The 24,669-nt window shown below is 43.5% G+C and overlaps 1 protein-coding gene across 4 annotated transcripts in view; it reads right to left on the bottom strand.

Moving 5' to 3' along the window:
- Window positions 1–24,669, bottom strand: part of LOC132404048 (uncharacterized) — a 267,886-nt gene that overhangs the window by 118,393 nt on the left and 124,824 nt on the right. Inside the window, exons 6-7 of one of the 4 annotated variants that reach the window (XM_059988026.1) lie at window positions 1,347–1,401; window positions 257–327 (exon numbers count right to left, since the gene is read on the bottom strand). The exons of 2 other annotated variants lie outside the window; for them this stretch is intronic. In XM_059988026.1, coding sequence (XP_059844009.1) covers window positions 257–327; window positions 1,347–1,401 — 126 coding nt within the window. The remainder of the gene's footprint in view (window positions 1–256; window positions 328–1,346; window positions 1,402–24,669) is intronic. One more of the 4 variants, XM_059988029.1, reaches the window with a different exon arrangement.

The following is a 24,669-nucleotide window of genomic DNA, read 5'->3' as shown; positions in this document are numbered from 1 at the left end:
TTTCATCAAGAATTCTGAAACAGAAGACGGCATTGGTCTAATGAATTTGTGGGAAGTATTGGCATGCTAAGAGTTAAGTAGAACATAATTATTTAATGGGAAAGAACTCTCTTCCTTGCACACTTAGCAGCAAGATAACATCTTAGGACTGACTAAAAAGTTCCCCGACAAGCACTATTATCTGCTGGCCGATGGCTGAAGCAACACTTGGAACACGGACAGTACACAGAAATTCGGACTGCTACAACTCACTTACCCAGAAATACTGAAAACTCCTGCGCAGCCACGGGCAATAATAGTAATCCATCTCCTCTGATGAGAATAGTTCTGTGTGTTTAAAAGAAATACAGTTCAAATAAGCTCACGAGGCCATGCTATCTGCCTGTTGATTTCCGAGTTAAAGGGAGCTCTGGGGCAGGTTGAGCTAAGTTTCCCTGATGTCACTAACTAAACCCAGCAGCGTGTGCACACGCACACTCACACTCTCAAAGTGGCTGCTGATCTACAGTCTCGCCCCACACTTAGCGTTGTCAGAGTATTCGCCAGCTGACAGAGAGAGAGAGAGGCAGACAGACACATCAGTCACGTGGCACACCAGCCAGGAAATAACTGCTGCTGTAATTGCTGCCTGGCCATGCTTTCCAAACAAAGTGTCTTTTTTTAAACTAGTCTCAGTTTCAGCAGTCAATTAATGATCTACAACATCAAAGGAACAGAAGAAATACACAGTGGTCAATTGATGAGGTGATCTACAACATCAATTTATCTATTTATTCAGCATAGAACAGGCCATCCCTGCCTTTTGAGCCCCTGATAAACAGGGGACAATTTACAACGAGCAATTAACCCACCAACCGGTCCGTCTTTGGACTGTGGGAGGAAACGCATGCGATGACGGGGAGAAGATTACAAACTCCTTACAGGCTGCAGGTTGCCCGTACAGTAAAACGCAGTGCTGACCATTACGACACCCTACCGCTAAGGAACATAAGGTTTATGCGACGGTATATACATTGGTCAATTGATGAGGGGATCTACTACAGCACGCAAAAAAACCTCCTCTCCTCAGTGTATAGTTGGAGAGCAGTGGAACAGATAAAGTCCCTGTGCCCCACCCCCCCAGCCACAAGGAGCTGTTTACCGCATATGCTGTTTTGACATAAATTGGCAAGAGCGCAAGAGAATGATACTCAATCACTCTTTTCCCCGCAGTCCTGATACTGATTAGGAGCAGGACATTTTTACAGTTAATATATGAACTGTAGTTAAGACTTGTTTACGCTATTTATGTCATCTGTTTGGGTGAGAGGAAAGAGAACCTAAATGTGGCTCCAGTTGTGACTTACTCTGGTAATACAGTTCTGGATGAAAAATCCGCTTCATTATATAGTGGGTGGCTGCCTAGAGGAGGTTAAAAGATTAATTAAGTCAGAACTCACCCTGGCAACAATCAACCTATCTGCAAGGAACTGTTTAAAAAAATCAGCGTGCAACCAAAATGGTCGTACTGATAGGTGAAAGCATTGCACACTGAGCAGCCGAGTTCAGCCCTGACAGTTGTCATTGCTCCATCTTCAAAAAGTAAACAGGCTTGTGTTTACCTTGCAATTTCTGCGGGGAAAATTCCCTCCCCCTCTTCTCCACCTGCCTATCACTTCCTCTGGGATCCCCTCCTCTTTCCCTTTCTCCTGTGGTCCACATCCTCTCCTATCAGATTCCCTCCTCTCCAACTCACCTTTCCTACTCACCTGGTGTCACCTTCCAGCCATCTTCCTTCTGCTCCCCCCACCTTTTTATTTTAGCGTCTTCCCCCTTCCTTTCCAGTCCCGACTGTTCATTCATTTCCATAGATGCTGCCTGACCCGCTGAGCTCTCCACTATTTTGCGTGTGTTGCTTTGGATTTCCAGCATCTGCAGATTCTGACGTGTTCATTATTTTCTGGAAATGAAGTTACTTTCAGGCCAAAATGTGCACTTTCTGAAACGTATTGACTGTTGTAATCAGGAATACTCCACCCAAGTTGCATACAAAAAGACATTATTAACATGATGACAAGAACATAATCTCTCTCAGTGACGTGGATGCAGGGATAAGTATTGGTCAGGATAGCTGTCACAAGATACTTTTGACCTGAAAAATGGAATCTCTTGCCATGCAAAATTAGACTTGAGCCTTGACTTTGTGCTGAAGTCCCCGATATAGGACTGGATGCTCAGCTTGGGTGACCAGCAGGATGGATGGGTAGGATGGGGCACTTCCATCTTCCTTCACTTCACTGGGAGTGCTGGGCAGACTCACTGAGACACTGGCAGCTGTCATTGCCCCACACTGTTTCTGCTCATTTCTGCCGTACGAACAGTTTGAGTTCAGAATCAGAATCGGGGTCATTATTGCTGATATATATCATGAAGTGAGTTGTTTTGTGGCAGCAGTTCAATGCAATGGATAAATTTTATTTATTTATTGAGATACAGTGCGGAACAGGCCCTTCCGACCCTTCAAGCCACACCACCCAGCAATCCCCCGATTTAACCCCAGCCTAATCATGGGACAATTTACAATGACAAATCAACCTACCAACTGGTAAGTCTTTGGAAGGAAACCAGAGCACCTGGAGAAAATCCACGGGGAAAACATACAGACTTACAGGCAGTGGCAGGAACTGAACGCCAGTACTGTAAAGCGTTGTGCTAACCACTACGCTACCATGCCGCTCCATTACTATGTTACAAACCAAAATAAACAAGAAGTACGATAGTGAAGGAATAGTATTCAGGAATTTATGGAGAGTTCAGAAATGTGATGGCGGTTGGCAAGCTGCTCCTAAAGCATTGAGTATGCTTCTTCAGGCACCTGTACCTCCTCCCTGATGGTACTAATGAGAAGTAGGTATATTTCAGAGGGTGAGAGTCCTTAATAACGCATGCCAACTGTCTTGAGGCTCTGCCTTTTGAAGACGTCTTCAATGGTAGGATGGCTTGTTCCCATGATGGAGCTGGCTGAGACTCCAGCAGGGTTGCTCAACCCTTTTTATGCCATGGACCAATTCCATTAAGCAAGGGGTCCCATGAACTCCAGGTTGGCAAACCCTGATCGAAGGCTTCTTTTAATCCTGTGCTTTGCAGCCTCCATAGCAGAATTCCCTCCACAGAACATCTGGAGAAATTTGCAGATGTTGCTGGTGACATACCAAATCTCCTTACAACTGCTGGCGAGCCTTCTTCGTGATTGCATCAATATGTTGGGCCCAGGATAGACTCTCTGAGATGCTGACACACAGCAGTGTGAAGCTGCTCACCCTTACCACAGCTGACCACCTCCGCCCAACTGACCTGGACAGGTTGCAAACAGTTCTCAGGAACGGAACACTGCCGTGACCTGGAGACAACTGTATGCGCATACCATACATAAAATGTTCATTGTGACTGTTGTGTAAGATCGTGTTCACATGCTAAATCTGAGAGATATGTGAGATGCCCGCTGCTGGCTAACCTTCACCGCCCATGACTTGAGTGTCGATTGAACAGATCCCACAAAGATTAAGAGAAGGAAACTTCTTGAAATGATGAGCAATGAAGCTATTTCACAACTCCAGCCCCAACAAAAGCTCCTAGTCATCTTGAGAATTCATTTCCTCTTCCTGTATTTTAAGTACTTCAGTATTCCTTTCAAATTTATCCAGTATAATGCTCAATTAGTAACAACAGAAAAGTAGTGGCTTTTATTTCCCATTGTGTCACTCACACTGTGTCAGGAGAAATGGTGCTCTGTGCTACATAGTACACAATATGCTATTAGGGTCACTTATGGTGTGTGGCCTTGCTATAACCATCTCTTTTTCATCAGGGGGACCAAATAACAGCCTCTCTAAACCACACATAGGCACCAGTTCAGATGACACTTTCATCCAAGCAAGACACTGTGAGGATATTCTCAACACCTTCACCATAATGGACGTTAACACTGGGCTGAAGATGCCTCAGTCCACTGGTGAGGTACCAACAATACCATATCTGCACTTTCCCCTTGAGACAGTAGCCAAGCTGAACCCTATCGGATCGATTGCAAAAACGTGGCAAGCGTGCCTGCAGCCGATTGATTGCGCAGTGACTCGATTCAGCCTCCTGCACGTAGAACCCTTTCTTCTTTGCGCGGGCTGTCAAGTGGACGTTTTCGCCTCGGCGGGCCCAGCTCGTAGCTCCCGCACCCCAGGTTGCCCAACGTGACTCAGCAAGAACGTTTAATCCGTTGTCATTCTTGCTCTGCGCAAGTGTAACAAAACCGATCAGAGAAAACAACTCAATCAGGTTTGCAAAAACTCCTTGGGGGAGAAAATTGACTCATCAGAATCATTTGTCTCATCACTGCGGAAGATCGAGATGGAGCACTCAGAGTGGTGTCACGTCTCTTCGTCAGGAGCAATACCTCCACCTACCTGGCCATCCATTTGGAGGAGCACTCCCTACCCCATTTCAGGCATCTCACACAGGCCTCATCTACTACTTCAGACCCAAGAGAAATGAAATGGAAACAGGTCGCCCCCTCGCCCGAGGGAATGCCTGAGAAGCAGCAGCTCGAGTTTCTTTAAGCTACTGTTACAGAACCAAACCTGGGATCCATGAACCCCCCACCCCCTGTTAATGGTAGGGGCCCATGGCATAAAATAACTGGGAACTCCAGTGGGAACAGCTTTGATAAAATATCTAAACCAATCACTATTTTCCTTATTCCAAGGAGAGGAACTCCAGCTTCTTCAAGTCTCACTGGAAAACTGAAATTCCCACCCTTGGAGCCATGCTAATAAATGTTTCCTGCAGCCTCTCTCTGGCCTTCTTTCTAATGCTCTCTCCTGTCCGGTTTCCAGAACTGGTCACAAATCTTCAATGCAACAACAAATGCAATCCGGGTACGTAACCCACAGATGCACTGTCCAGGAAATGTCTACTTAGTAACAGAAGACTGACTTAACGATACATGGGCAAATAGATCACTATATATTGCAACTATATTCAAAGAAATGCTGCAAATTTTAAGGGGACAAATTTTGTGAACTATGTTACAGTATATGAACACAAAAGGATGTGTGCTTTGCCATGTGTGAAGAAACTCAAATTAGTGTTAAAAAAATGTGTTTTTTTTACACTGTTTCACCATCCAACAATCCTTGGTCAAATTGATCAGATTCAAACTGAGGAGTAATCCTCTTCTATTATCCCTACACATCCATTTATCGCAGTTTTAGAAATAGAAATGCACTTAGCCTGTTGAAGGTGTGCAATAAATTTTAATCTATTATAAAATCATTGAAGCTGGAATAAAAACAGGAATGTTCAGCCTGCCAGAACCTATGGAAAGAGAAACAGAATAAATAGGGAATGACCCTTCGTCAGAACTGGGAAAGTTTCAAATTCCACATCTCATGTAGGGTTGTTGACATGAAATATTTATCTCTCCAATGATGCTGTATGACCCATTTCCAGTTTCTGTTTTTATTTCATATTTCCAGTTTATCTTGTTTTTCTAACTGACTATTGGAACATGAGTTTTCAATCAGGTCCTTGGGTCCCACAACCAGATCACAGCTGATGCGCAATAACAACACATCTTTTATTTTTCAATGACCTGCCTTTTGCCCCCAGAAGAGGTGCACAAGTGTTTTAAAGTAGTCAGCACTTAAACTATCTCAAAGCAGATGGCAAGGTAGCGTAGCAGTTTACAAACACGAGGAAATCTGCAGATGCTGGAAATTCAAACAACACACATAAAATGCTGGTAGAACACAGCAGGCCAGGCAGCATCGATCGGGAGAAGCGCTGTCGACGTTTTGGGCCGAGAATCTCTTACTATCTTTCCTTTCGGTTAGTCCTGACGAAGGGTCTCGGCCCGAAATGTCGACAGCGCTTCTCCCTATAGATGCTGCCTAGCCTGCTGTGTTCCACCAGCATTTTGTGTGTGTTGTAGCAGTTAGCATAATGCTTTCATGTGCCACCGCTGTTTCTATGGCGTTTGTATGTTCTCTCCGTGACCTTGTGGGTTGCCACCAGATGCTCCAGTTTCCTCCCACATTCCAAAGGTGTACAGGTTAGGGTTAATAAATTGTGGGCATGCTAGGTAGGCACAGGAAGCAGGGCTGCCCTCGTTATGTCTTCAGAATGCGTTGGTACTTGATGCAAACAGTGCATTTCACCCCATGTTTTAATGTACATGTAATAAATAAAAATGATCTTTATTCTTTAAAGTCAAAGGAGAATTTTTGACACCTCAACCAATGAAAAGAGTTTCTCCTCATTTATTCAGTTAGTTCTCCTTAATATCCTCCATCAGATAATGCCAGGACACTTCCTCAAAAGCATCTCAATTAGAGAGATACAATCTTGAACAGTTTGCAATTGAACTGCATTGGACAGCATTCATCATCATCATCATGTGCCATGGCATACGGCGTGAGCGATCATGAACTTTGACCATGATCGTTCTTGGCAAAATTTTTCTACAGAAGTGGTTTGCCATTGCCTTCTTCTGAGTAGTGTCTTTACCAAACAGGTAATCCCAGCCATTATCAATAGCCTTCAGAGATTGTCTGCCTGGCGTCAGTGATCACATAACCAGGACTTGTGATATGCACTGGCTGCTCATACGACCATCCACTACCTACTCCCGTGGCTTCACGTGACACTGATCAGGGGGTCTAAGCAGGTGCTACACCTTGCCCAAGGGTGACCTGCAGGCTAGCGGAGGGATGGAACACCTTACACCTCCTTTGTTAGAGACACATCTCCACCCCGACACCCAATATTACACTCTCCAAAATAAAAGATATAAAATATGCTTAGTGTAATAATTCTGGCCAATATGAAGCTTCTATATGTTTTAAAATATTTATCGAGGAATGCTTGAAGGCTTGATCTTTCTGTTCTTTTATCTGGACTCTCATTAATTGGAATGAGTTGCTGCAGAAACAAGGTGAAATCCTGATGCCTCATGAACTTCTCTGCATCTTCTCATATTTGCACTGAGATCAAGTGCAGGCAAATCATCATGTACCAAAGAGATCAATTAAATATTTACCGGTTCTTATTGTCAGAAAGAAGACCAGAAGTGGCACAAGTGCCCGCTCAAAAATTATTAAAGTAAATGACTGCAGGTTCTGGTGAGATTTATAAGAACTATGACTGTATGGACAATTACTGTAACAGTATATGGAAACGTCACATTAGTCAGTAAGGGACTCAGGACTAAAGTTTTTACAAGAAAATGGCAATTTCACAAATGTGATTTATTGATTGCTAAGCTAATGGAAAGAAGGTGACAGGTTTTTAAAAGGATATATCAATCATATAGTGAACATATTATGACAAAATGGATCAGTGAGTTCAAGTCAACATTCACTCCATCCGTGAACCCACACACAAACAGACCTTTACCATATTCAATCTCAGTGGTCCCCAACCACCGGGCTGTGGACTGGTACCAGGCCGCAAAGCATGTGCTACCAGGCCGTGGGGGAACGATATGATTTGGCGATATGAAACGATACGAGTCAGGTGCACCTTTCCTCATTCCTTGTCACGCACTGTTGAACTTGAACACCACCCCCACCCCCATTGGCCAGTCCACAAGAATATTGTCAATATTAAACTGGTCCACTGTGCAAAAAAGGTTGGAGACCCCTGTTCGATATCATATAGGCTAATGATAAATGCTGAGGGTGGGAACCGGAGTCAGAGAGAGTGGCTACAATTATGGTGCACGATGTTCAGTGAGATGAACAAAGCCATCGAATTGGAACCAAGAGGGAGCCAAGGTACATAGGGTTCTCTGCACAAAGAACACAAGAAGCTGGTAGACGAGTACAAGGGTGATAATTCATGCTTGCGTTCTTATTTCAAGGAGCCGGAACACAAGAGGGAGGAACCTATCCTTCAATTATACTGTACCTTAGACCCTACTTGGAGCAGAGTGGGTTTGAATACGTCATGGGGATGCCGTGCTGGGATTGTGATGGGAAAAGCACAGATTCATTAGCATGCTCCAGTTTTTAGCAATATCAAATCAGTTGCAATGACTTGTAGTGCTTCCTGTGACAGGTTAGAGTGGTTCATTTGAAGGCTATTTAAGGGAAGAGATTATAATAAGAAAAAAATCTGCCAGGACAGGTACACAGAAACTCTTGCATCTCCTAGGGAAATCCAGAACAGTAGGGTGCAATTTTAGACAAGAAATTTCCAATGCAAAGGTAAAAGTTTCTTTGTTTTGGAATTTTGTACAGTTCAATGGATATGGCTTCAATAATAAAGGGTTTAACTAAATGACAAAGACCATATTGTGATTCTCCATCCATGGGAAGCTGCCTCACAAACACAAGCTAATCCCTTAACCACATACTAAATACCAGGGATTCAAAAACATCATTAACAAGTCAACTGAAAGTGAAATCTATTGATTAATTTTAGGTGCTAATTTTTATTTAAAGTTCTATGACTTACACTTGAGAAGCATCCAACACAAAATAGCCCATTTTTTTCCCCTGAAAATGGGTCACTTACTTACAAAATGTGGACAGCACATTTTATAGAATCAGCTTTATAAAGATTGGATGGAAGATATTCAGGCCATTTGGGATATGCTAGCTGCAAACATTTTTCCAATTAGTCCCACTCTCCTGCTCCTTTCCCATGTCCCTGCAGATCTTTCTACTCACATATTTACCCACTTTCCCAAGGAGAGCAAAATATGCACTCATATCCATTTTAGGCACACCAGGCACGACAACTCAGTGCTTGTTGCTTCTTTCCCTTTCTCATCTATTGCTCTTTTCCCAAAACCTTGATCGATTGTTTGTGATACAGACAAGAGTAGGCCTTCTTGGCCCATCAAGCCGTACTGCCCAGTAACCCCAGATTTAATAAAAACACAAAATGCTGGCAGAACTCAGCAGGCCAGACAGCATCTATGGAAGGAGGTAGTGACGACGTTTTGGGCCGAAACCCTTCATCAGGAGTGAAGTAACATGGGATGGTCGAGGGGGGATAAGAAGTGGGGGGAGGGATGAAGTAGACAGTTGGGAAGTGATAGGCTGGAGGGAAATGGGCTAGGGCAGGGGTCAGCAACCTTTACCACTGAAAGAGCCACTTGCACCCGTTTCCCACAGAAAAGAAAACACTGGGAGCCGCAAAACCCGTTTGACATTTAAAATGAAATAACACTGCATACAACGTTTTTTTTGCCTTTATGCTATGTATAAACAAACTATAATGTGTTGCATTTATGAAATTGATGAACTCCTGCAGAGAAAACGAAATTACATTTCTGCATGCAACAAAAACATTTTGAACTCCGAAAAAAAGACGTTGGGTTGAAAGTTACTTTTAAGTAAAATATTCAATGTCTATTTGAGTCCTTCTTGTATTTATGAAAAACGCCGAACTTAAATTTTCCGCCAGCAGCAAACCAAAAATAACGTCAGCCAGCTGTCATCCTGAAAAATGAAAGGACTATTTCACTGAACAATGAAAAAATATGAATATAAGTAAAATAATAGGCAATTAAAATATTTATCATACTTGGTTAATGGGATTTCTGCTCCTGGACCTCAGCGCACAGCGTCTGCACATCAGGGCTGTATGATGTCACCTTCATCTTTACACAGGATCGCAAGCTGTCATCTGTGAGGTTTTCAATATCACTCCATTTGTGTTTCTGAGCAAGAACGGGCAACATCTTCAAGGTCTGCTGTCAAGCGTCTAAACTTGGACACCCATATGTCTTTGTCGGCTATGTCGGCCAGTTCCATCTCAAGATCAGGTTGACTCACACCTGCCAATGCAGTCGTATTCAGTAGGGAAGGATCGATGCTTAAGGGAGTGACCGGGAAGGATAATGTGTTTTTTTCCTCTCTGAACTCACAGAAGCGTTTCCCAAACGATGTTTGCATTGCGATGATTGCAGAATGTAAATACTCCGAAATTATCATGTCGTGACCTTGTTTGAACTCTCTCAAATTGGGGAAGTGAGACAAAGTGCCTTTCTGTAAATCTCTGGCAAGCACTGTCAACTTGCGCTCGAATGCCAAAACATCCTCCAACATGTGCAGGGCTGTACGTCCTTTCCCCTGAAGAGCTGTGTTCAGCGTGTTCAGGTGCGCTGTCATGTCTACCATGAAGTGTAGCTTTTCCAGCCACTCTGGCTGTTCCAGCTCAGGAAAGGTGAGCCCTTTGCTGCCCAGGAAAGTTTTCACTTCTTCCAGACACGCGACAAAGCGTTTCAGCACCTTCCGTCTGGACAGCCAGCGATAAAAACACGTTGTAGCGGTGTCAGTAAACTGCAGTCAAAGATAGCTTTATTCGAACTAAACAGCCTTGCTTTTCAGCTTCCCTCAACCCAGCCCCCATGGACGCAGATGCTGCAAAAGACGCGTACTCACAAACCCCCGTAGGCTATCTCCCTTAGCCGGAATGCTGGCTAATTGTGAGCCGTTTCGGATGTGGCAGGAAATGTGTCGCTACACTTAGGTTGTACAAGATCACCATAATTACATTTCAAAAGCTAACAAACTAACATAAAATACATTTTAATTAAATACTGACCAATTATTTCCCAAAGCCACAGGGAGCCGCAGCACAGAGGTGAAAGAGCCACAAATGGCTCGGGAGCCGCAGGTTGCCGACCCCCGGGCTAGGGGGAAGGTGGAGAATTACGAGAAATAAAAGAGAAAGAAAGGTAGGGCTGGGGAGAGATTATAGTGAGGGGGGAAAAAAGAGAAAGAGAACCAGACTAAAATTATAGATAGGGATGGGGTAAGGGGGGGCAGGGGTATCAACGGAGATCTGTGAGTTGAAAGTTCATGCCCCAGATTTAACCCTACTCTAATCATGGGACAATTTACAATAACCAATTAACTGAACAACTAGTACGCCTTTGGACTGTGGGAGGAAACCAGAGCACCCAGAGGAAACCCACACGGTCATGGGGAGAACGTACAAACTCCTTACAGACAGCGGTGGGAACTTGCATAGTTTAGTCACCAAAATCCCAATGACTAAACCGGTTTCGACTTGTTTACCAGGAGATGAGTGAAGTTAAAAGTATCAAACTGCGTTGTGTTTTTTAATGGAAAACAGTCAGAGTTTAAGAACAGAGGAAGTTTTATAACAGTTGTGCAGGGTGTTGATGAGGCTATACCGAGAATACTGAGCATACACACAAAACACTGGACTCAGGAGATCCGGCAGCATTTATGCAAATGAGTAAACAATCAACATTTCGGGCCAGGATCCTTCTTCAGCCCCGGAAAGGAAGGGGAAGCTGGCAGAGTAACAAGGAGAGGGGAAGGAGGACTGGCTGGAAGGTGATGGGTGAAGCCAGGTGGGTGGGAAAGGTAAAGAGCTGGAGAGGAAGGAATCAGATAGGAGAGGAGAGTGGACTGTGGGAGAAAGGGAAGGAGGAGGGACACCAGGGGGAGGTGACGGGTGGGAAAGGTAAAGAGCTGGAGAGGAAGGAATCAGATAGGAGAGGAGAGTGGACCATGGGGGATAGGGAAGGAGGAGGGACACCAGGGGGAGGTGACGGGTGGGAAAGGTAAAGAGCTGGAGAGGAAGGAATCTGATAGGAGAGGAGAGTGGACCGTGGGGGAAAGGGAAGCAGGAGGAACACCAGGGGGAGGTGACGGGTGGGAAAGGTAAAGGGCTGGAGAGAAAGGAATCAGATAGGAGAGGAGAGTGGACTATGGGGTAAAGGGAAGGAGGAGGGGACCCAAGGAGAAGTGATGGACAGGTAAGAAGAGATGAAAGGTCAGAGTGGGGAATAGAAGAAAAGGGGAGGGAGAAGGAATTTTTTTTCAACCAGAACAAATTGATATTCATGCCATCAGATTGAAGGTTACCCAGATGGTATATAAGGTGTTGCTCCTCCACCCTGAGGGTGGCCCCATCTTGGCACAAGAGTAGGTCATGGACCAACATGTCAGAGTTTTGAACTCTTTATCAATAAAGTATAAAGTGGCACTGGAGGACAGTCCAAAGGAATTTAAATCCGAATCTAAAAGGAAAATCAGCAGCTTAATTCCTGATATGAGAGGACTGTCCTATTGAGAAAGGCTGATAATTTAAGTGTAAAAGAAAGAAACGAGACCTCATACAAGCGTATAAGATCCTGTGGGGTTTTGACAGGATAGATGCCAGGAAATTTCAATAGTAGGAGAGTCGACCTGGGGAATGGGGCAACATAGTAAGGTCCAAATGCATAGACATTTCTTCTCTCAGAGGCGAGTGATGCTTTGGAGTTCACTGCCCTCGAAGGTGGAGGCGCGATCAGAGATTGTCAGATATATCATTAGATGTATTTGAAGTGGAAGTGACGTTGAACTCAACATCAGACAGGCCAAGGAATTGGTTGTGGACTTCAGGAAAAGCAAATTGGAGAAACACACAGCAGTTTTCGTCCAGGGTTCAGCAGTGGAGAGGGTGAGCAGCTTCAAGTTCCTGGGTGTCAACGTTCCTGAGGATCTATCCTAAGCCTAACACGTTGATGCAATTACAAAGGAAGCATGCTAGCAAATATATTTCATTTGGAGTTTGAGGAGATTTGATGGGTTACCAACGACTCTAGCAAATTTCTACAGATGTACCATGGAGAGTGTCCTGACTGGTTTGTCTAATATGGAGGCGCCAATGCACAGAATCAGAAAAGGCTACAGAGGTTCTAAATTCAGTCCGCTCCATCAAGGGCACCAGCCTCTCCACCATCGAGGACATCATCAAAAGGCGATGTTTCAGGAAGGTGGCATCCATCCGTCATGCACCATCACCATCTAGGACATGCCTTTTTCTCATTACTACCATCAATGAGGAGGTACAGGAGCCTGAAGATACACACTCAACATTTTCACAACAGCTTCTTCCCCTTCACCATCAGATCTCGGAATGATCCATGAACTCATGAATTTGCTCTTTATGCCCTATTTTTTGTTCTATATTCTTATTGTAATTTATGTACTGCCACTCAACAACAAATTTCATAACATATGCCCATGATAATAAACCTGATTCTGCATATTGAATGATTAAGAACTGAGTTAAGGAAACCAGCTCAAATTAGGCGTTGAGGTCAGTGTAGATTAGACACAATCATCTGGAACAGCAGGGCAGATTTGAGGGGCCAAATGGCCTATTCCTGCTCTACTTTCCTTTGTTACATCTACATGAAACGCTGTCATATCTACATGAAAGCAGCACCCATCATTCGAGAACCCCACCTTCCGGGTCAAGCTGTCTTCTTGTTGTTGCCTTCAGGCAGAAGGTCCAAGAGCCCCAGGACTCACACCACCTGGTTCATGAACAGTTACTACCCACAGCCATCAGGCTTTTGAATAAAAGGGGATAACTACACTCACTTGCCCCATCATTGAAATGTTCCTACACCAATGATCTCACTTCAAGGACTCTTCATCTTATTATCTCATTATTTATTGCTATATATTTATATTTGCATTTTCACAATTTGTTGTCTTCTGCACACAGGCTGATCTTTCACTGATCCCTGTTATAGTTGCTATTCTATAGATTTGCTGAGTATTCATACAAGAAAATGAATCTCAGGGTTGTATATGGTGACATATATCTACTTCGTTAATAAATTTACTTTGAACTTTTGTTACTTGTGTCTGTCCATGAACCACACTATTGGGTTATCTAGATTTTATTCTTAACGCTTTAAAACCTTGCACATGCCTTTGAATAATGATTTTAATTCTCCCTATATTTTTCACTGGCCCTGTTTTAAAGATTGAATTAAATTTATTATCGAAGTATGTATTTGTCACAGAATGGTAATGTGGTGTTCAGATGTTTAAAATGCTGCTCTTCGAGGTTGAGAAGATGAGGGAAAGCAGCATCCATCACCAAGGACCCTGCAGACATTCCCAGTAGAACAAAAAAACACAATAGAATCAATGAAACACTACACACAAAGACTGACGAACTGCAAGTACATAAAATATCAAAGTTCAAAGAACATTTATAACAAATAACACTGTAAACGTGAGTTGTAGAGTTCCTGAAAGTGAGTCTATAGGTTATGGAATAAGCTCAGTGTTGAGGTGAGTGAAGTTATCCATACTGGTTCAGGAGCCTGAGGGAACTGTTCCAGAAACTGGTGGTGTGGTTCCTGTCCCTCCGCAGTGGTGAGAAGTGAGTGTGGCCAGGATGGCGAGGATCCTCGATGATGAAAGATGCTCTCCCTCGTCTTCTCAACGAAAACCGATTGCAACCTTCAGGAACAACGTTTCCACAACCATTACCATTCAATGATGGTGACAATCTCATCTAAACAAGATGCTTCTGCTGCTGACAGACAAGAGCGTCTCTTGTCATGGAGTTTCTGGGCAGCATGCATCTGTTTTCAAGCTGAGAGACAATGGCTGTAAAAAGCTGCTATTATCAAGCTAAATTTTCCATGCAAGAGGTACAAGATGCTGCTTTAAACTAAACAATGTGTAAATATTGTTACTGAATGGATTGACATGAGACATTGATTAACAAAACACCATTTTCTCCCCATGAGCACTCGACTCTCAGAGAAAATGTGCCCAGCTGCCAGATTTTGAATACCTTCAGACAATTCAAAAAGTATTAATTATTCAAACAGGCCAGAAACCCTTGTGGGGTAACTTCAAACCTTGGAACCTTAAACACAAATTAACTCATCAAAATTGGACAAATAAGCTGTCAATCTCACATTAGGCCCCATACAGGAAATAGTTGTTATCATTCTAGTGCTAAAAGGGAACTGCAAGGAAAAGATAAAATTTATTTCTGCTCCTTCTGGGTGGAGGGTAACCCAGATTATGATCCAACATCACCATAAAGCATAAGAAGAGAATTAGGCCATTTGGCTCATTGAATCTTTCCACCATTTCATTATGGCTAATTTATTATCTCCATCAACCCCATTCTCCTGCCTTCTCCCCTTAACCTTTGACGCCCGTACTAATGAAGAACCTATCTACCTCAGCTTTATTTAAATGATTTGGCCTCCACAGCCATCCATGGCAATGAATTCCACAGATTCACCACCCTCTGGCTGAAGAACTCCCTGCTCATTTTTGTTCTAAAGGGACGTCCTTTCATTCTGAAAATGTGCCCTTTGGTCCTAGACTCCCCCACTATAGGAAACATCCTCTACATGTCCATCCTATTTAGACCATTCAATATCAGAATCAGAATCAGGTTCACTGGCATATGTCATGAAATTTGTTAACTTGGTGGCAGCAGTGCAATGCAATACATAATGATACAGGAAAAATATGTGAAATCAATTACGGTGAGGGAGGGGGAGAGGGAGAGAGGGAAGAGTGTGTGTGTGTGTGTGTGTGTGTGTGTGTGTGTGTGTGTGTGTGTGTGTGTGTGTGTGTGTGTGTTAGTTAAATAATTAAATTAGAAAATAGCAAAATCAGATATAATAAAAGTGAGGTAGTGTTCATGAATCCAATATCCATTTAGGAATTAGATGGGAGAGGGGAAGAAGCTGTTCCTGAATCGTTGAGTGTGTGCCTTCAGACTCCTGTACCTCCTCCCTGATTGTAACAATGAGAAGAGGGCATGTCCTGGGTGATGGGGGTCCTTAATAATGGACAATGCTTTTCTGAGACACTGCTCCTTGAAGACAGAGGCTAGTACCCAAGATGGAGCTGACTAATTTTACAACTTTCTGTAGCTTCTTTTGATCCTGTGCATTAGTGCCCACCCAACCCCCATCCCAGACAGTGATGCAGCCTGTCAGAATGCTCTGCCTGGCACAACTGTAGAAGTTTGAGTGTTTCAAATGACAAACCAAATTTTCTCAAACTCCCAATGAAATATAGCCGCTGTCTTGCCTTCTTTATAGCTGCATCGATGTGTTGGGACCAGCTTAGATCCTCAGAGATCTTGACACTCAGGAACTTGAAATTGCTCACTCTCTCCACTTCTGATCCTTCTATGAGGACTGGTTCGTGATCCCTATTCCTACCCTTTCTGAAGTCCACAATCAACTCTTTGATCTTACTAACATTGAGTGCAAGGTTGTTGCTGTGACACCACACAACTAGTTGGTATATCTCACTCCTGTAAGCTTCTCGTCTCCATCTGAGATTCTGCCAACAAATGCTTGTATCATCAGCAAATTTATAGATGGCATTTGAGCTATGCCCACCTACACAGTCATGGGTATAGAGAGAGTAGAGCGGTGGGCTAAGCACACACCCCTGAGGTGCATCAGTGTTGACTGGCAATGGGGAAGAGTTATTAATACCAATCTGCACAGATTGTGGTCTTCCAGTTAGGAAGTTGAGGATCCAATTGCAGGAGGAGGTACAGAGACCCAAGTTCTGTAGCTTATCAATCAGGACTGTAGAAATAATTGTGTTAAACACTGAGCTATAGTCACCGAACAGCATCCTGACATAGGTGTTTCTATTGTCCAGATGACCTAAGGCCCCCTGAAAAAGCGATTGTGTTTGCGTCTGCCGTAGGCCTATTGTGGCGATGGGCAAATGGCAGTGGGTCCAGGTCCTGCTGAGGCAGGAGTTGATATTGGCCAACTTCTCAAAGCATTTCAACACCGTAGACGTGAGTGCTACTGGAGATAGTCATTAAGGCAGCTCACACTACTCTTCTTAGGCACTGGAATAACTGTTGTCCTTTTGAAGCAGGTGGGAACTTCTGACCATAGCAACAAAAGGCCGACTATCCAGTTGGTTTCAATGAGATTCCCCCCGTCATTCTTCTGTTCTTACAGAAAACATCTGTTAAAAGAATTACATTACATTCACAGAAGACGATGAAGTTATTATGACGTAAACTTAACTTTTATTACTGTCTAACTTGTCAGCATTTCGTTGAAAGGAGCGAAGTACAGGCTGGAGATGACACAAGATGCTATGGTCTCTGATACTGAGCTAAAGGCATTCTGGACAAACTCCCTCCCTAAATACTGTCCCAAATGGTCTGAGTACCATTGTCATCATGGACAGAAACCTGGTTATTCCCAAATCTCCAGGCTTCAGGCTGGACTTAATCCAGAAGAGCAAGAAGCAGGTGAGTCTCCTGGGGGAGTACAATTAGATCTAGGCTGGTTGCTATAAATGTTATTCTCTTACACACCGAAAACAGAGGAATGAGAGAATGAGGGTGACATGGCAGCTAGTGTTAATGCTTTACAGTGCCAACAATCGGAAAATCGGGGTCTAATTCCCGCCACTGGCTGTAAGGAGTTTGTATGTTCTCCCATAATTGTGTGGTTTCCTCCAGGTGCCCTAGTTTCCCCCCCACATTCCAAAGACGCACAGGGCAGAGTTAGTAAGTTGTGAGCAAGCTATGCTGGCACTGGAAGCACGGTGGCAGATGCATGCTGTCCCAGCGCATCTTCAGACTGTGCTCGTCACTGACAAAAACAAAGCAGTTCACTGTAACAATAAAACTAATCTTGTTCACCTGCTCGGCTAGTGTCCCCAGGATTTGGTAGGGTTCCATTCCTATGAAGTGCTCATAACCTGTCAGAAATGCAGCTGAACACTGACTTCCCAGACAGAAGCCATCTGCAGCCCTGTGGCATTCGACAAGGTACAGGATGGACATAAGTCAGGTGTTGGCAAGCTAGGGAGGTCTTACTGCCTGTTACGCCGCTGGTCATTAGGGCAGCAATGAGGGTCCTCCACCTCCGTCTGCAGAGAAGGATTCTTCATTGCTGTTTCTGTAACAATTCTCTTTTCACCCGTCAGGATTGTTAACCCTGAGATGGACCCCTGAAGCTGGAGGTCCTGTGAACCACTTTTAATCTGTCCTCTACCTTTTACCTGTTTGGCATGGGTGACCCTACCAAGAGCCAAAGTGCAAAGCCCTGACTTTAGCCAACACGGTTCTCCAGGTCTTTGAGGCATGAAAGCCTCCAAACCCCACACCAAGTTTGTGGTCCTCATGTATAACGTACTTTCCTCTCTGCAGTTCCTTTCCCAGCAAAACTCCTAACTTCATATAGAACAGTAAAGGAGTCTTCAGTTACAGGCTAAAGATTCAAGGACCAGATGTTCACAACTGGGTGCCCAGCTGTAACTTTGGGACATTTTTGCTAATATCTGCAACCCACACACACAAAAAAAATGCACGACACAGATGCAACCAAAGGACAACTGCACCCACATGAGTTAATATCGTCTTATTTGAGGAACCTGGATGGTGAAACCACAGGCAGTTATGCAGAAGTCCATTCTGCTTTCACAATGGTAGTGATCAGGTAAACTGAGAACTATGGGGAAACACTGAAGTTCTTAGGTTCCGGAACAGAGTGAGTCAGAGTGAGAGATGACTATGTAATGGCTCTCTTGGGAATACATGAGGTAATGCATCTGAATCCAAGGATCAAGAAATTTTGAATATCAGTAATATAATTATTACTGCAAATTTGATTTACTAAGCTTTTCATTCTGTGTGTGTTACTCAGAAGGCACAAGTTGTCTTTTTGTTCATCAGGATTTTATCAGTATTCCTCGTTTAACCTCTGAATGGAAACCTGGAAGATCAAAGTAAATTTTATTATCAGAGTACATATATGTTACCATATACAACCCTGAGATTCATTTTCTTGTGGGCATACTCAATAAATCTATGGAACTATAACAGGATCAATGAAAGATCAACCAGAGTGCAGAAGACAACAAACTGTGCAAATGAAAATATAAATAAATAGCAATAATTAACAAGAACATGAGATAATGAGGTAAAGAGTCCTCAAAGTGAGAGCACTGGTTCTGGGAACATCTCAACGGATGGCAAGTGAGAGTAGTTATCCCCTTTTGTTCGAGCCTGATGGTTGAGGGGAAGTAACTGTTCTTGAACCTGGTGGTGTGAGTCCCAAGGCTCTTGTACCTTCTATCTGATGGCAGCAGTGAGAAGAGAGCAGGATCTGGGTGGTGGGATTCTCTGATAATGGATGTTGTTTTCCAACGACAGCGTTTCATGTAGATGTAATCAACAGTTGGAAGGGCTTTACCCATGATGCACTGGGTCAAATCCACTCCCTCAAAATCAATAATAATAATAATCAAGTATTTCTGCTCTGAGGCCGACTCAATAATCTAGTGCAAAAACTAAAACTCAGCAGGTGCAGAGATGCTGCCTGATTTGCCGAGCGCTTGTGGTACTTTCTGTTCACTTCAGATTTCCAACACCAGAGAGGCTTAATGATTTCCAGTCATCTGGCAAGTGAGTCAGAGCGGTTGGCAGCCCTGCAAAGCACTGATGGTATCAGCTTTGTGGAATAGAAGGTACATGCTCTGTGGTCATCAGCAGCAAGGTTGATTGTTATAGTCTGAGCTGTCAGTTACGTTCAAAATGCTGGAGTGACACAGAGATTGGACCATGTCACATGAGATTTCCTTCTCTACAGTTGGGCATCTGTGATACTCATGCATCATGACAAAGTCCACTTACTCATCTTGAGTTACATTTAAATTCTCTGGCAGAATGTGAGCTTTGAGCTCTCTGGATACAGGCCACTCTCAGCACAGTCAGTATGAAGCTACAACACTGTTACAGATAACTGGATCTCTTGCTTATACGTTCATGGTCCCACCTTACTCCATACAATACCTCCTGTACCTTACCAAGTGGACACTGAGTATACGTTCATGGTCTTTTAAAAAAAATGTTATTGAAATACAGCATGGAATAGGCCCTCCAAGGAATCCCCTACCCCTGATTTAATCCCAGCGTAATCCATGGCATAATCTATAATGATCAATTAACCTACCAACTATCAACGCTGGACCGTGTGAGGAAACCGGAACACCCCAGAGGAAACCCACACGGTCGCGGGGAGAATGGACAAACTCCTCACGGGCAGTGGTGGGAATTGAACCCCGGTCGCCTGCACTGTAGAGCGATGTGCCAACCACTATGCAACCATGCCACCTCCTGCTGCTATAGCCCATCCACTTCGAAGTTCGACGTACTGCACATACGAAGATGCTCTTCTGCACACCACTGCTGCAACGTGTCATTACTTGAGTTACTGTCAACTTCCTGTCAGCTTGAACCAAACATGTGCTTAAACGAGTATGGGTACTGGTGTACTTAATAAAGTGGCCACTAAGTGCCAGCTGGTAGTACAGTGGCATCGGCACTGGTATTCGAGGCAAGTGGTCCCAGGTTCAAATCCAGCCGGCTCCTTCCACACTTTAATCTGTGCTGGGTTGAATCCTCGTCTAAAACAGACAAAAATGCTAACCATGTGCCACAAGGGGCAGAAAGGAACAACAAGTGGATTCTTGTACCCAGTGGTTCAAGGAGTAGATAATCCTGGACTCAAGAGACTCTGCAGGTGCTGGAAATCTTGAGCAACACAGACGCAATATCAGCAAGTCAAGGAACATCTACAGAGGGAATAAACACCGTTCATCAGGACTGCCTTTATAGCCACAGGGCTGGAGAATGCTACAGAAATTAAAAGAGAAATGAAACTAAAGATGGGGCTGTTAATGCTGAAGCACTGCATAACCAGGAGGGTAGTAGGCAAAAGTGTGATTGAATGAGAATTTGGGCAGCAGAGCATTAGCCAAAGCTAGTTAATGGGAAGTTGAGAAAGGACTCATCCAATCACAAACAAAAGAAAATCTGTAGACGCTGGAAATCCGAGCAATGCACACAAAATGCTGGAGGAACTCAGCAGGCCAGGCAGCATCTAGGAAAAGAGTACATTATTGGTTTCAGGCCAAAACGTCAACTGTACGCTTTTCCTAGATGCTGCCTGGCCTGATGAGTTCCTCCAGTGTTTTGAGTGTATTGCAAGGACACATTCAACTCTGGTTCAGCTTGGGAGATGTGCCATAAATCTAGCCATCCAGACCAAAATATTCACACAAAAAAAATCAGAAAATGACCTGTCGGGAAAGAGCAAAGATAAGAGGAAGGGGATGGAAGGAGAATTTGAGAGCATGAATGGAAGAAGTGAAATGGATCCCAAATACCTCACTACGGCTTTGCTGCAACAGTTTGAAGATTGAACAAAAATAAGCACAAAGGTGCAAAAGTGATTTTTCTTAAAGTAACACTATTTCTTCAACAAAAAAAGCATTTAAGCCACTTTTCTCAGTTTCTGAAAGTTAAAACTCTTCGAAGACTGTTATTTCCTTGCAGTTGCTGACAGAAGATTATCCACATGTACATCAGGGCTTCCCAACCTGGGGTCCACTGACCCGTTGGTTGACTGTATTGGTTCATGGCATAAAAAAGGTTGGGCACTTCTGGTCTATGCATTGTATTCTAATTATTAACAAATGTTAATCTTACACAGCTTTTGGCCAACTTCAATCATCTGACACACTGGAAATCAACCAACATATAGATTTCAAAAACTGAACTATTTCTAGCAATCAACGAAGCTTGAATAAAATAAACATGGGGGTGTGGAAGGAATTGCAAAATCACAATAATTTGTTCCACAGAAGATTTTCCTTTCAGGTTACGATAATTAATTTGACCAGCAGAACTGTAACGTTTCATCAAGTGAGACTAACTTTGCTCCATGTGACAGGATGGACTGGTTTCAACTCTACTTCCTATGTGAACTTTAAAACCCAGTTGATGCAGGGCTCAGCAGGTGGTTACAAAACCATAGATCGATCGCCTAATTTGAACAATAATTCATTCCTCAATACAGATGTCTGAAGCTTCATTAGGAGTGCTGGAAACATAACCCTAACCAGAGCGCTATTGATGCAGGTGAACTGAAACACACATGAGAAATTCTGCAGATGCTGGAAATCCAAAGCAACATACAAAAGACTGGAGGAACTCAGCAGGTCAGGCAGCATCCATGGAAGTGAACAGACCAGTCGACATTTCGGGCTGAGGCCGTTCATCAGGACTGAAAAGGAAAGGGGAAGAAGCCAATGTAAAGAGGTGGGGGGGAGGGGAAGTGATTTTCCTTTCAAAGTATGTTACAAATAATTTTAAAAATCAATCTGTCAGTTTATTCAGTGGAGGATTACAATTCAGGGAATTAAGCTTTACCCATACCTCAGGCTGAGTTGCTGATTTCCATGCAAGGTTCTGTGCTTCAGAAATTACAAACCCAGATTTTCAGTGCAAATTTGTGGTGATACTTTCAGGTGCCCCATGAATGGATATGGTTGCAATGAATTACTAATATGAACTGATGCAATTTCATTTTCTTTGTGATGTCACAGTCACAGCTCTGAGCTCAACGGGATAACAATGCAACTTAAAATGTCGCAGTGACTTACGTACAAACAAGAAGCACCAACATTTTTACACTTTACTGCATTTTCTAAAACTAAGACATTCATGGTAAAAGTATCAAGAGGATACTATTATACCTTAATTTTACATTCCTTCCATTTCTGCTTAAATCACACACTTTGATCTTTCATGGCTATCTAATATAACAAATGCTCAATTTCACTCTCCTGAATAAACACAAAAAAGTACATGCTGGAACAAAAGCACAAACTACTTTCATAGAAACGTAAAGAACCTGCAGCACAATACAGGCCCTTCGGTCCACAAAGTTTTGCTGAACATGTCCCTACAGTAGAAATTACGAGGGTTACCCACAGCCCTCTATTTTTCTAAGCTGCATGTACCTGTCCAAAAGTCTCTTAAAAAACCTCCACCGCCATTGCCAGAAGCCCATTCCACGCATTCACCATTCTCTGAGTAAAAAACTTACACCTGACATCTCCTCTGTACCTACTCCCCAGCACCTTAAACCTGTGCCCTCTTGTGGTAACCATTTCAGCCCTAGGAAAAAGCCTCTGACTATCCACACGATCAATGCCCCTCATCATCTTATACACCTCTATCAGATCACCTCTCATCCTCCATCGCTCCGAGGAGAAAAGGCCAAGTTCACTCAACCTATTCTCATAAGGCATGCTCCCCAATCCAGGCAACATCGTTGTAAATCTCCTCTGCACCCTTTCTATGGCTTCCACATTTTTCCTGTAGTGAGGCGACCAGAAATGAGCACAGTAATTCAAGGGGGTCTGACCAGGGTCCTATATAGCTGCAACATTACCTCTCGGCTCCTAAGCTCAAATCCATGATTGATGAAGGTCATTACACTGTATGCCTTCTTAATCACAGAGTCAACCTGCGCAGCTGCTTTGAGCGTCCTATGGACTCGGAGCCCAACATCCCTCTGATCCTCCACACTGCCAAGACTCTTACCATTAATAATCTTTTCTGCCATCACATTTGACCTACCAAAATGAACCACCTCAGACTTATGTCTTGAACTCCATCTGCCAGTTCTCAGCCCAGTTTTACATCTTATCAATGTCCCGCTGACAGCCCTCCACACTATCCACAACACCCCCAACCTTTGTGTCACCAGCAAACTTACTACCCCATCCCTCCACTTCCTCATCCAGGTCATATATAAAAATCACGAAGAGTAGGTGTCCCAGAACAGATCCCTGAGGCACTGCACTGGTCACCGACCTCCATGCAGAATATGACTTTGCCTCTGTGGGCAAGCTAGTTCTGGATCCACAAAGCAGTGTCAGTCGGCCTTGAGAGAGGACAGACTAGTTCACGTTTCTTAGGAATAATCCTTTCGCCATTTCCGATAGAGAATTAATACCAGTACAACTTCCCTCTTTTCCTCTTCAGAGACTCAGGACTTCACACGCACTTTGAGTATGTGCCAGACCCCATAAATGACCCTGACCACTCTCCCTTCCTTGTCCATAATTAATGATAACGTACTGGTTAACACAACGCTGTACAGTACAGGTGACCCGGGTTTAATTCACGCCACTGCCTGTAAGGAGTTTATATGTTCTTCCTGTGACTGTGTGGGTTTCCTCTGGGTGCTCTGGTTTCCTCCCACAGGCCAAAGATGTACCAGTTGGTAGGTTTATTGGTAAATTGTCCCATGTTTGGGCCAGGGTTGAATCGGGGGATTGCTGGGTAGAGGGACTCAAAGGGCCTGTTCCTTGCTGTTTCTCAAAAAATAAAAATAAACTAAAAGTTCAAAAATGCAAAAGAAAATGTCATGAATATTTTGTATACTTGCTCAAGGATGTCATTTCAATCTTTACATATTTTACAACACACATCAAAGAAACAAAAAGGCCTTTCTGAAATATTCATCATTAAACGTGGTGCTCGGCATAAAAATGACCCTTGAACTGCAAGTTGGAATCATAATTAAGTAAATCCCAGCAGAAGTGAGACTTTTCACTGAAAGCAAAGCGAGTTTCTCTAATTCATGACAGAATCCACCAACTTCTTGGAATTCAAATTGGAAACACTGGCAACGTAACAGGTCAATGAACTTTTCATGAACACAGGCTGATGGAGTCTCAACTAAAATCACTGAGAGTCCATGAATTCTTGGCCTCCTTTGAAAGGCCTGGGGTGTCACAGGGCTATCTCAATGCACTGAGTATTCTCCCACTCTCTCCCTGCTGTTGCAAGCTAGGTTAGTCAAAAAAAAACTTCTTCAGTCAAGTCTCTAAACTCTGCTTAACCCTTGGTTCTCCATCTTCCTTCCAGATGGACCTAGAAACTGACCTCTTCACCAAGATTATGATCATCTGCCTTGCTTTATTTCTGTAGGGATCAGTACTGTTTTGTTAATGTTCCTGGTAAGTACCCTGGCTCGTTTCT

This window comes from Hypanus sabinus, chromosome 13, assembly GCF_030144855.1.
Source record: "Hypanus sabinus isolate sHypSab1 chromosome 13, sHypSab1.hap1, whole genome shotgun sequence".
NCBI lineage: Eukaryota > Metazoa > Chordata > Chondrichthyes > Myliobatiformes > Dasyatidae > Hypanus > Hypanus sabinus.
The sequence above is the reverse complement of the archived record's forward strand: the minus strand, read 5'-3'. Positions and strand labels throughout refer to the sequence as shown.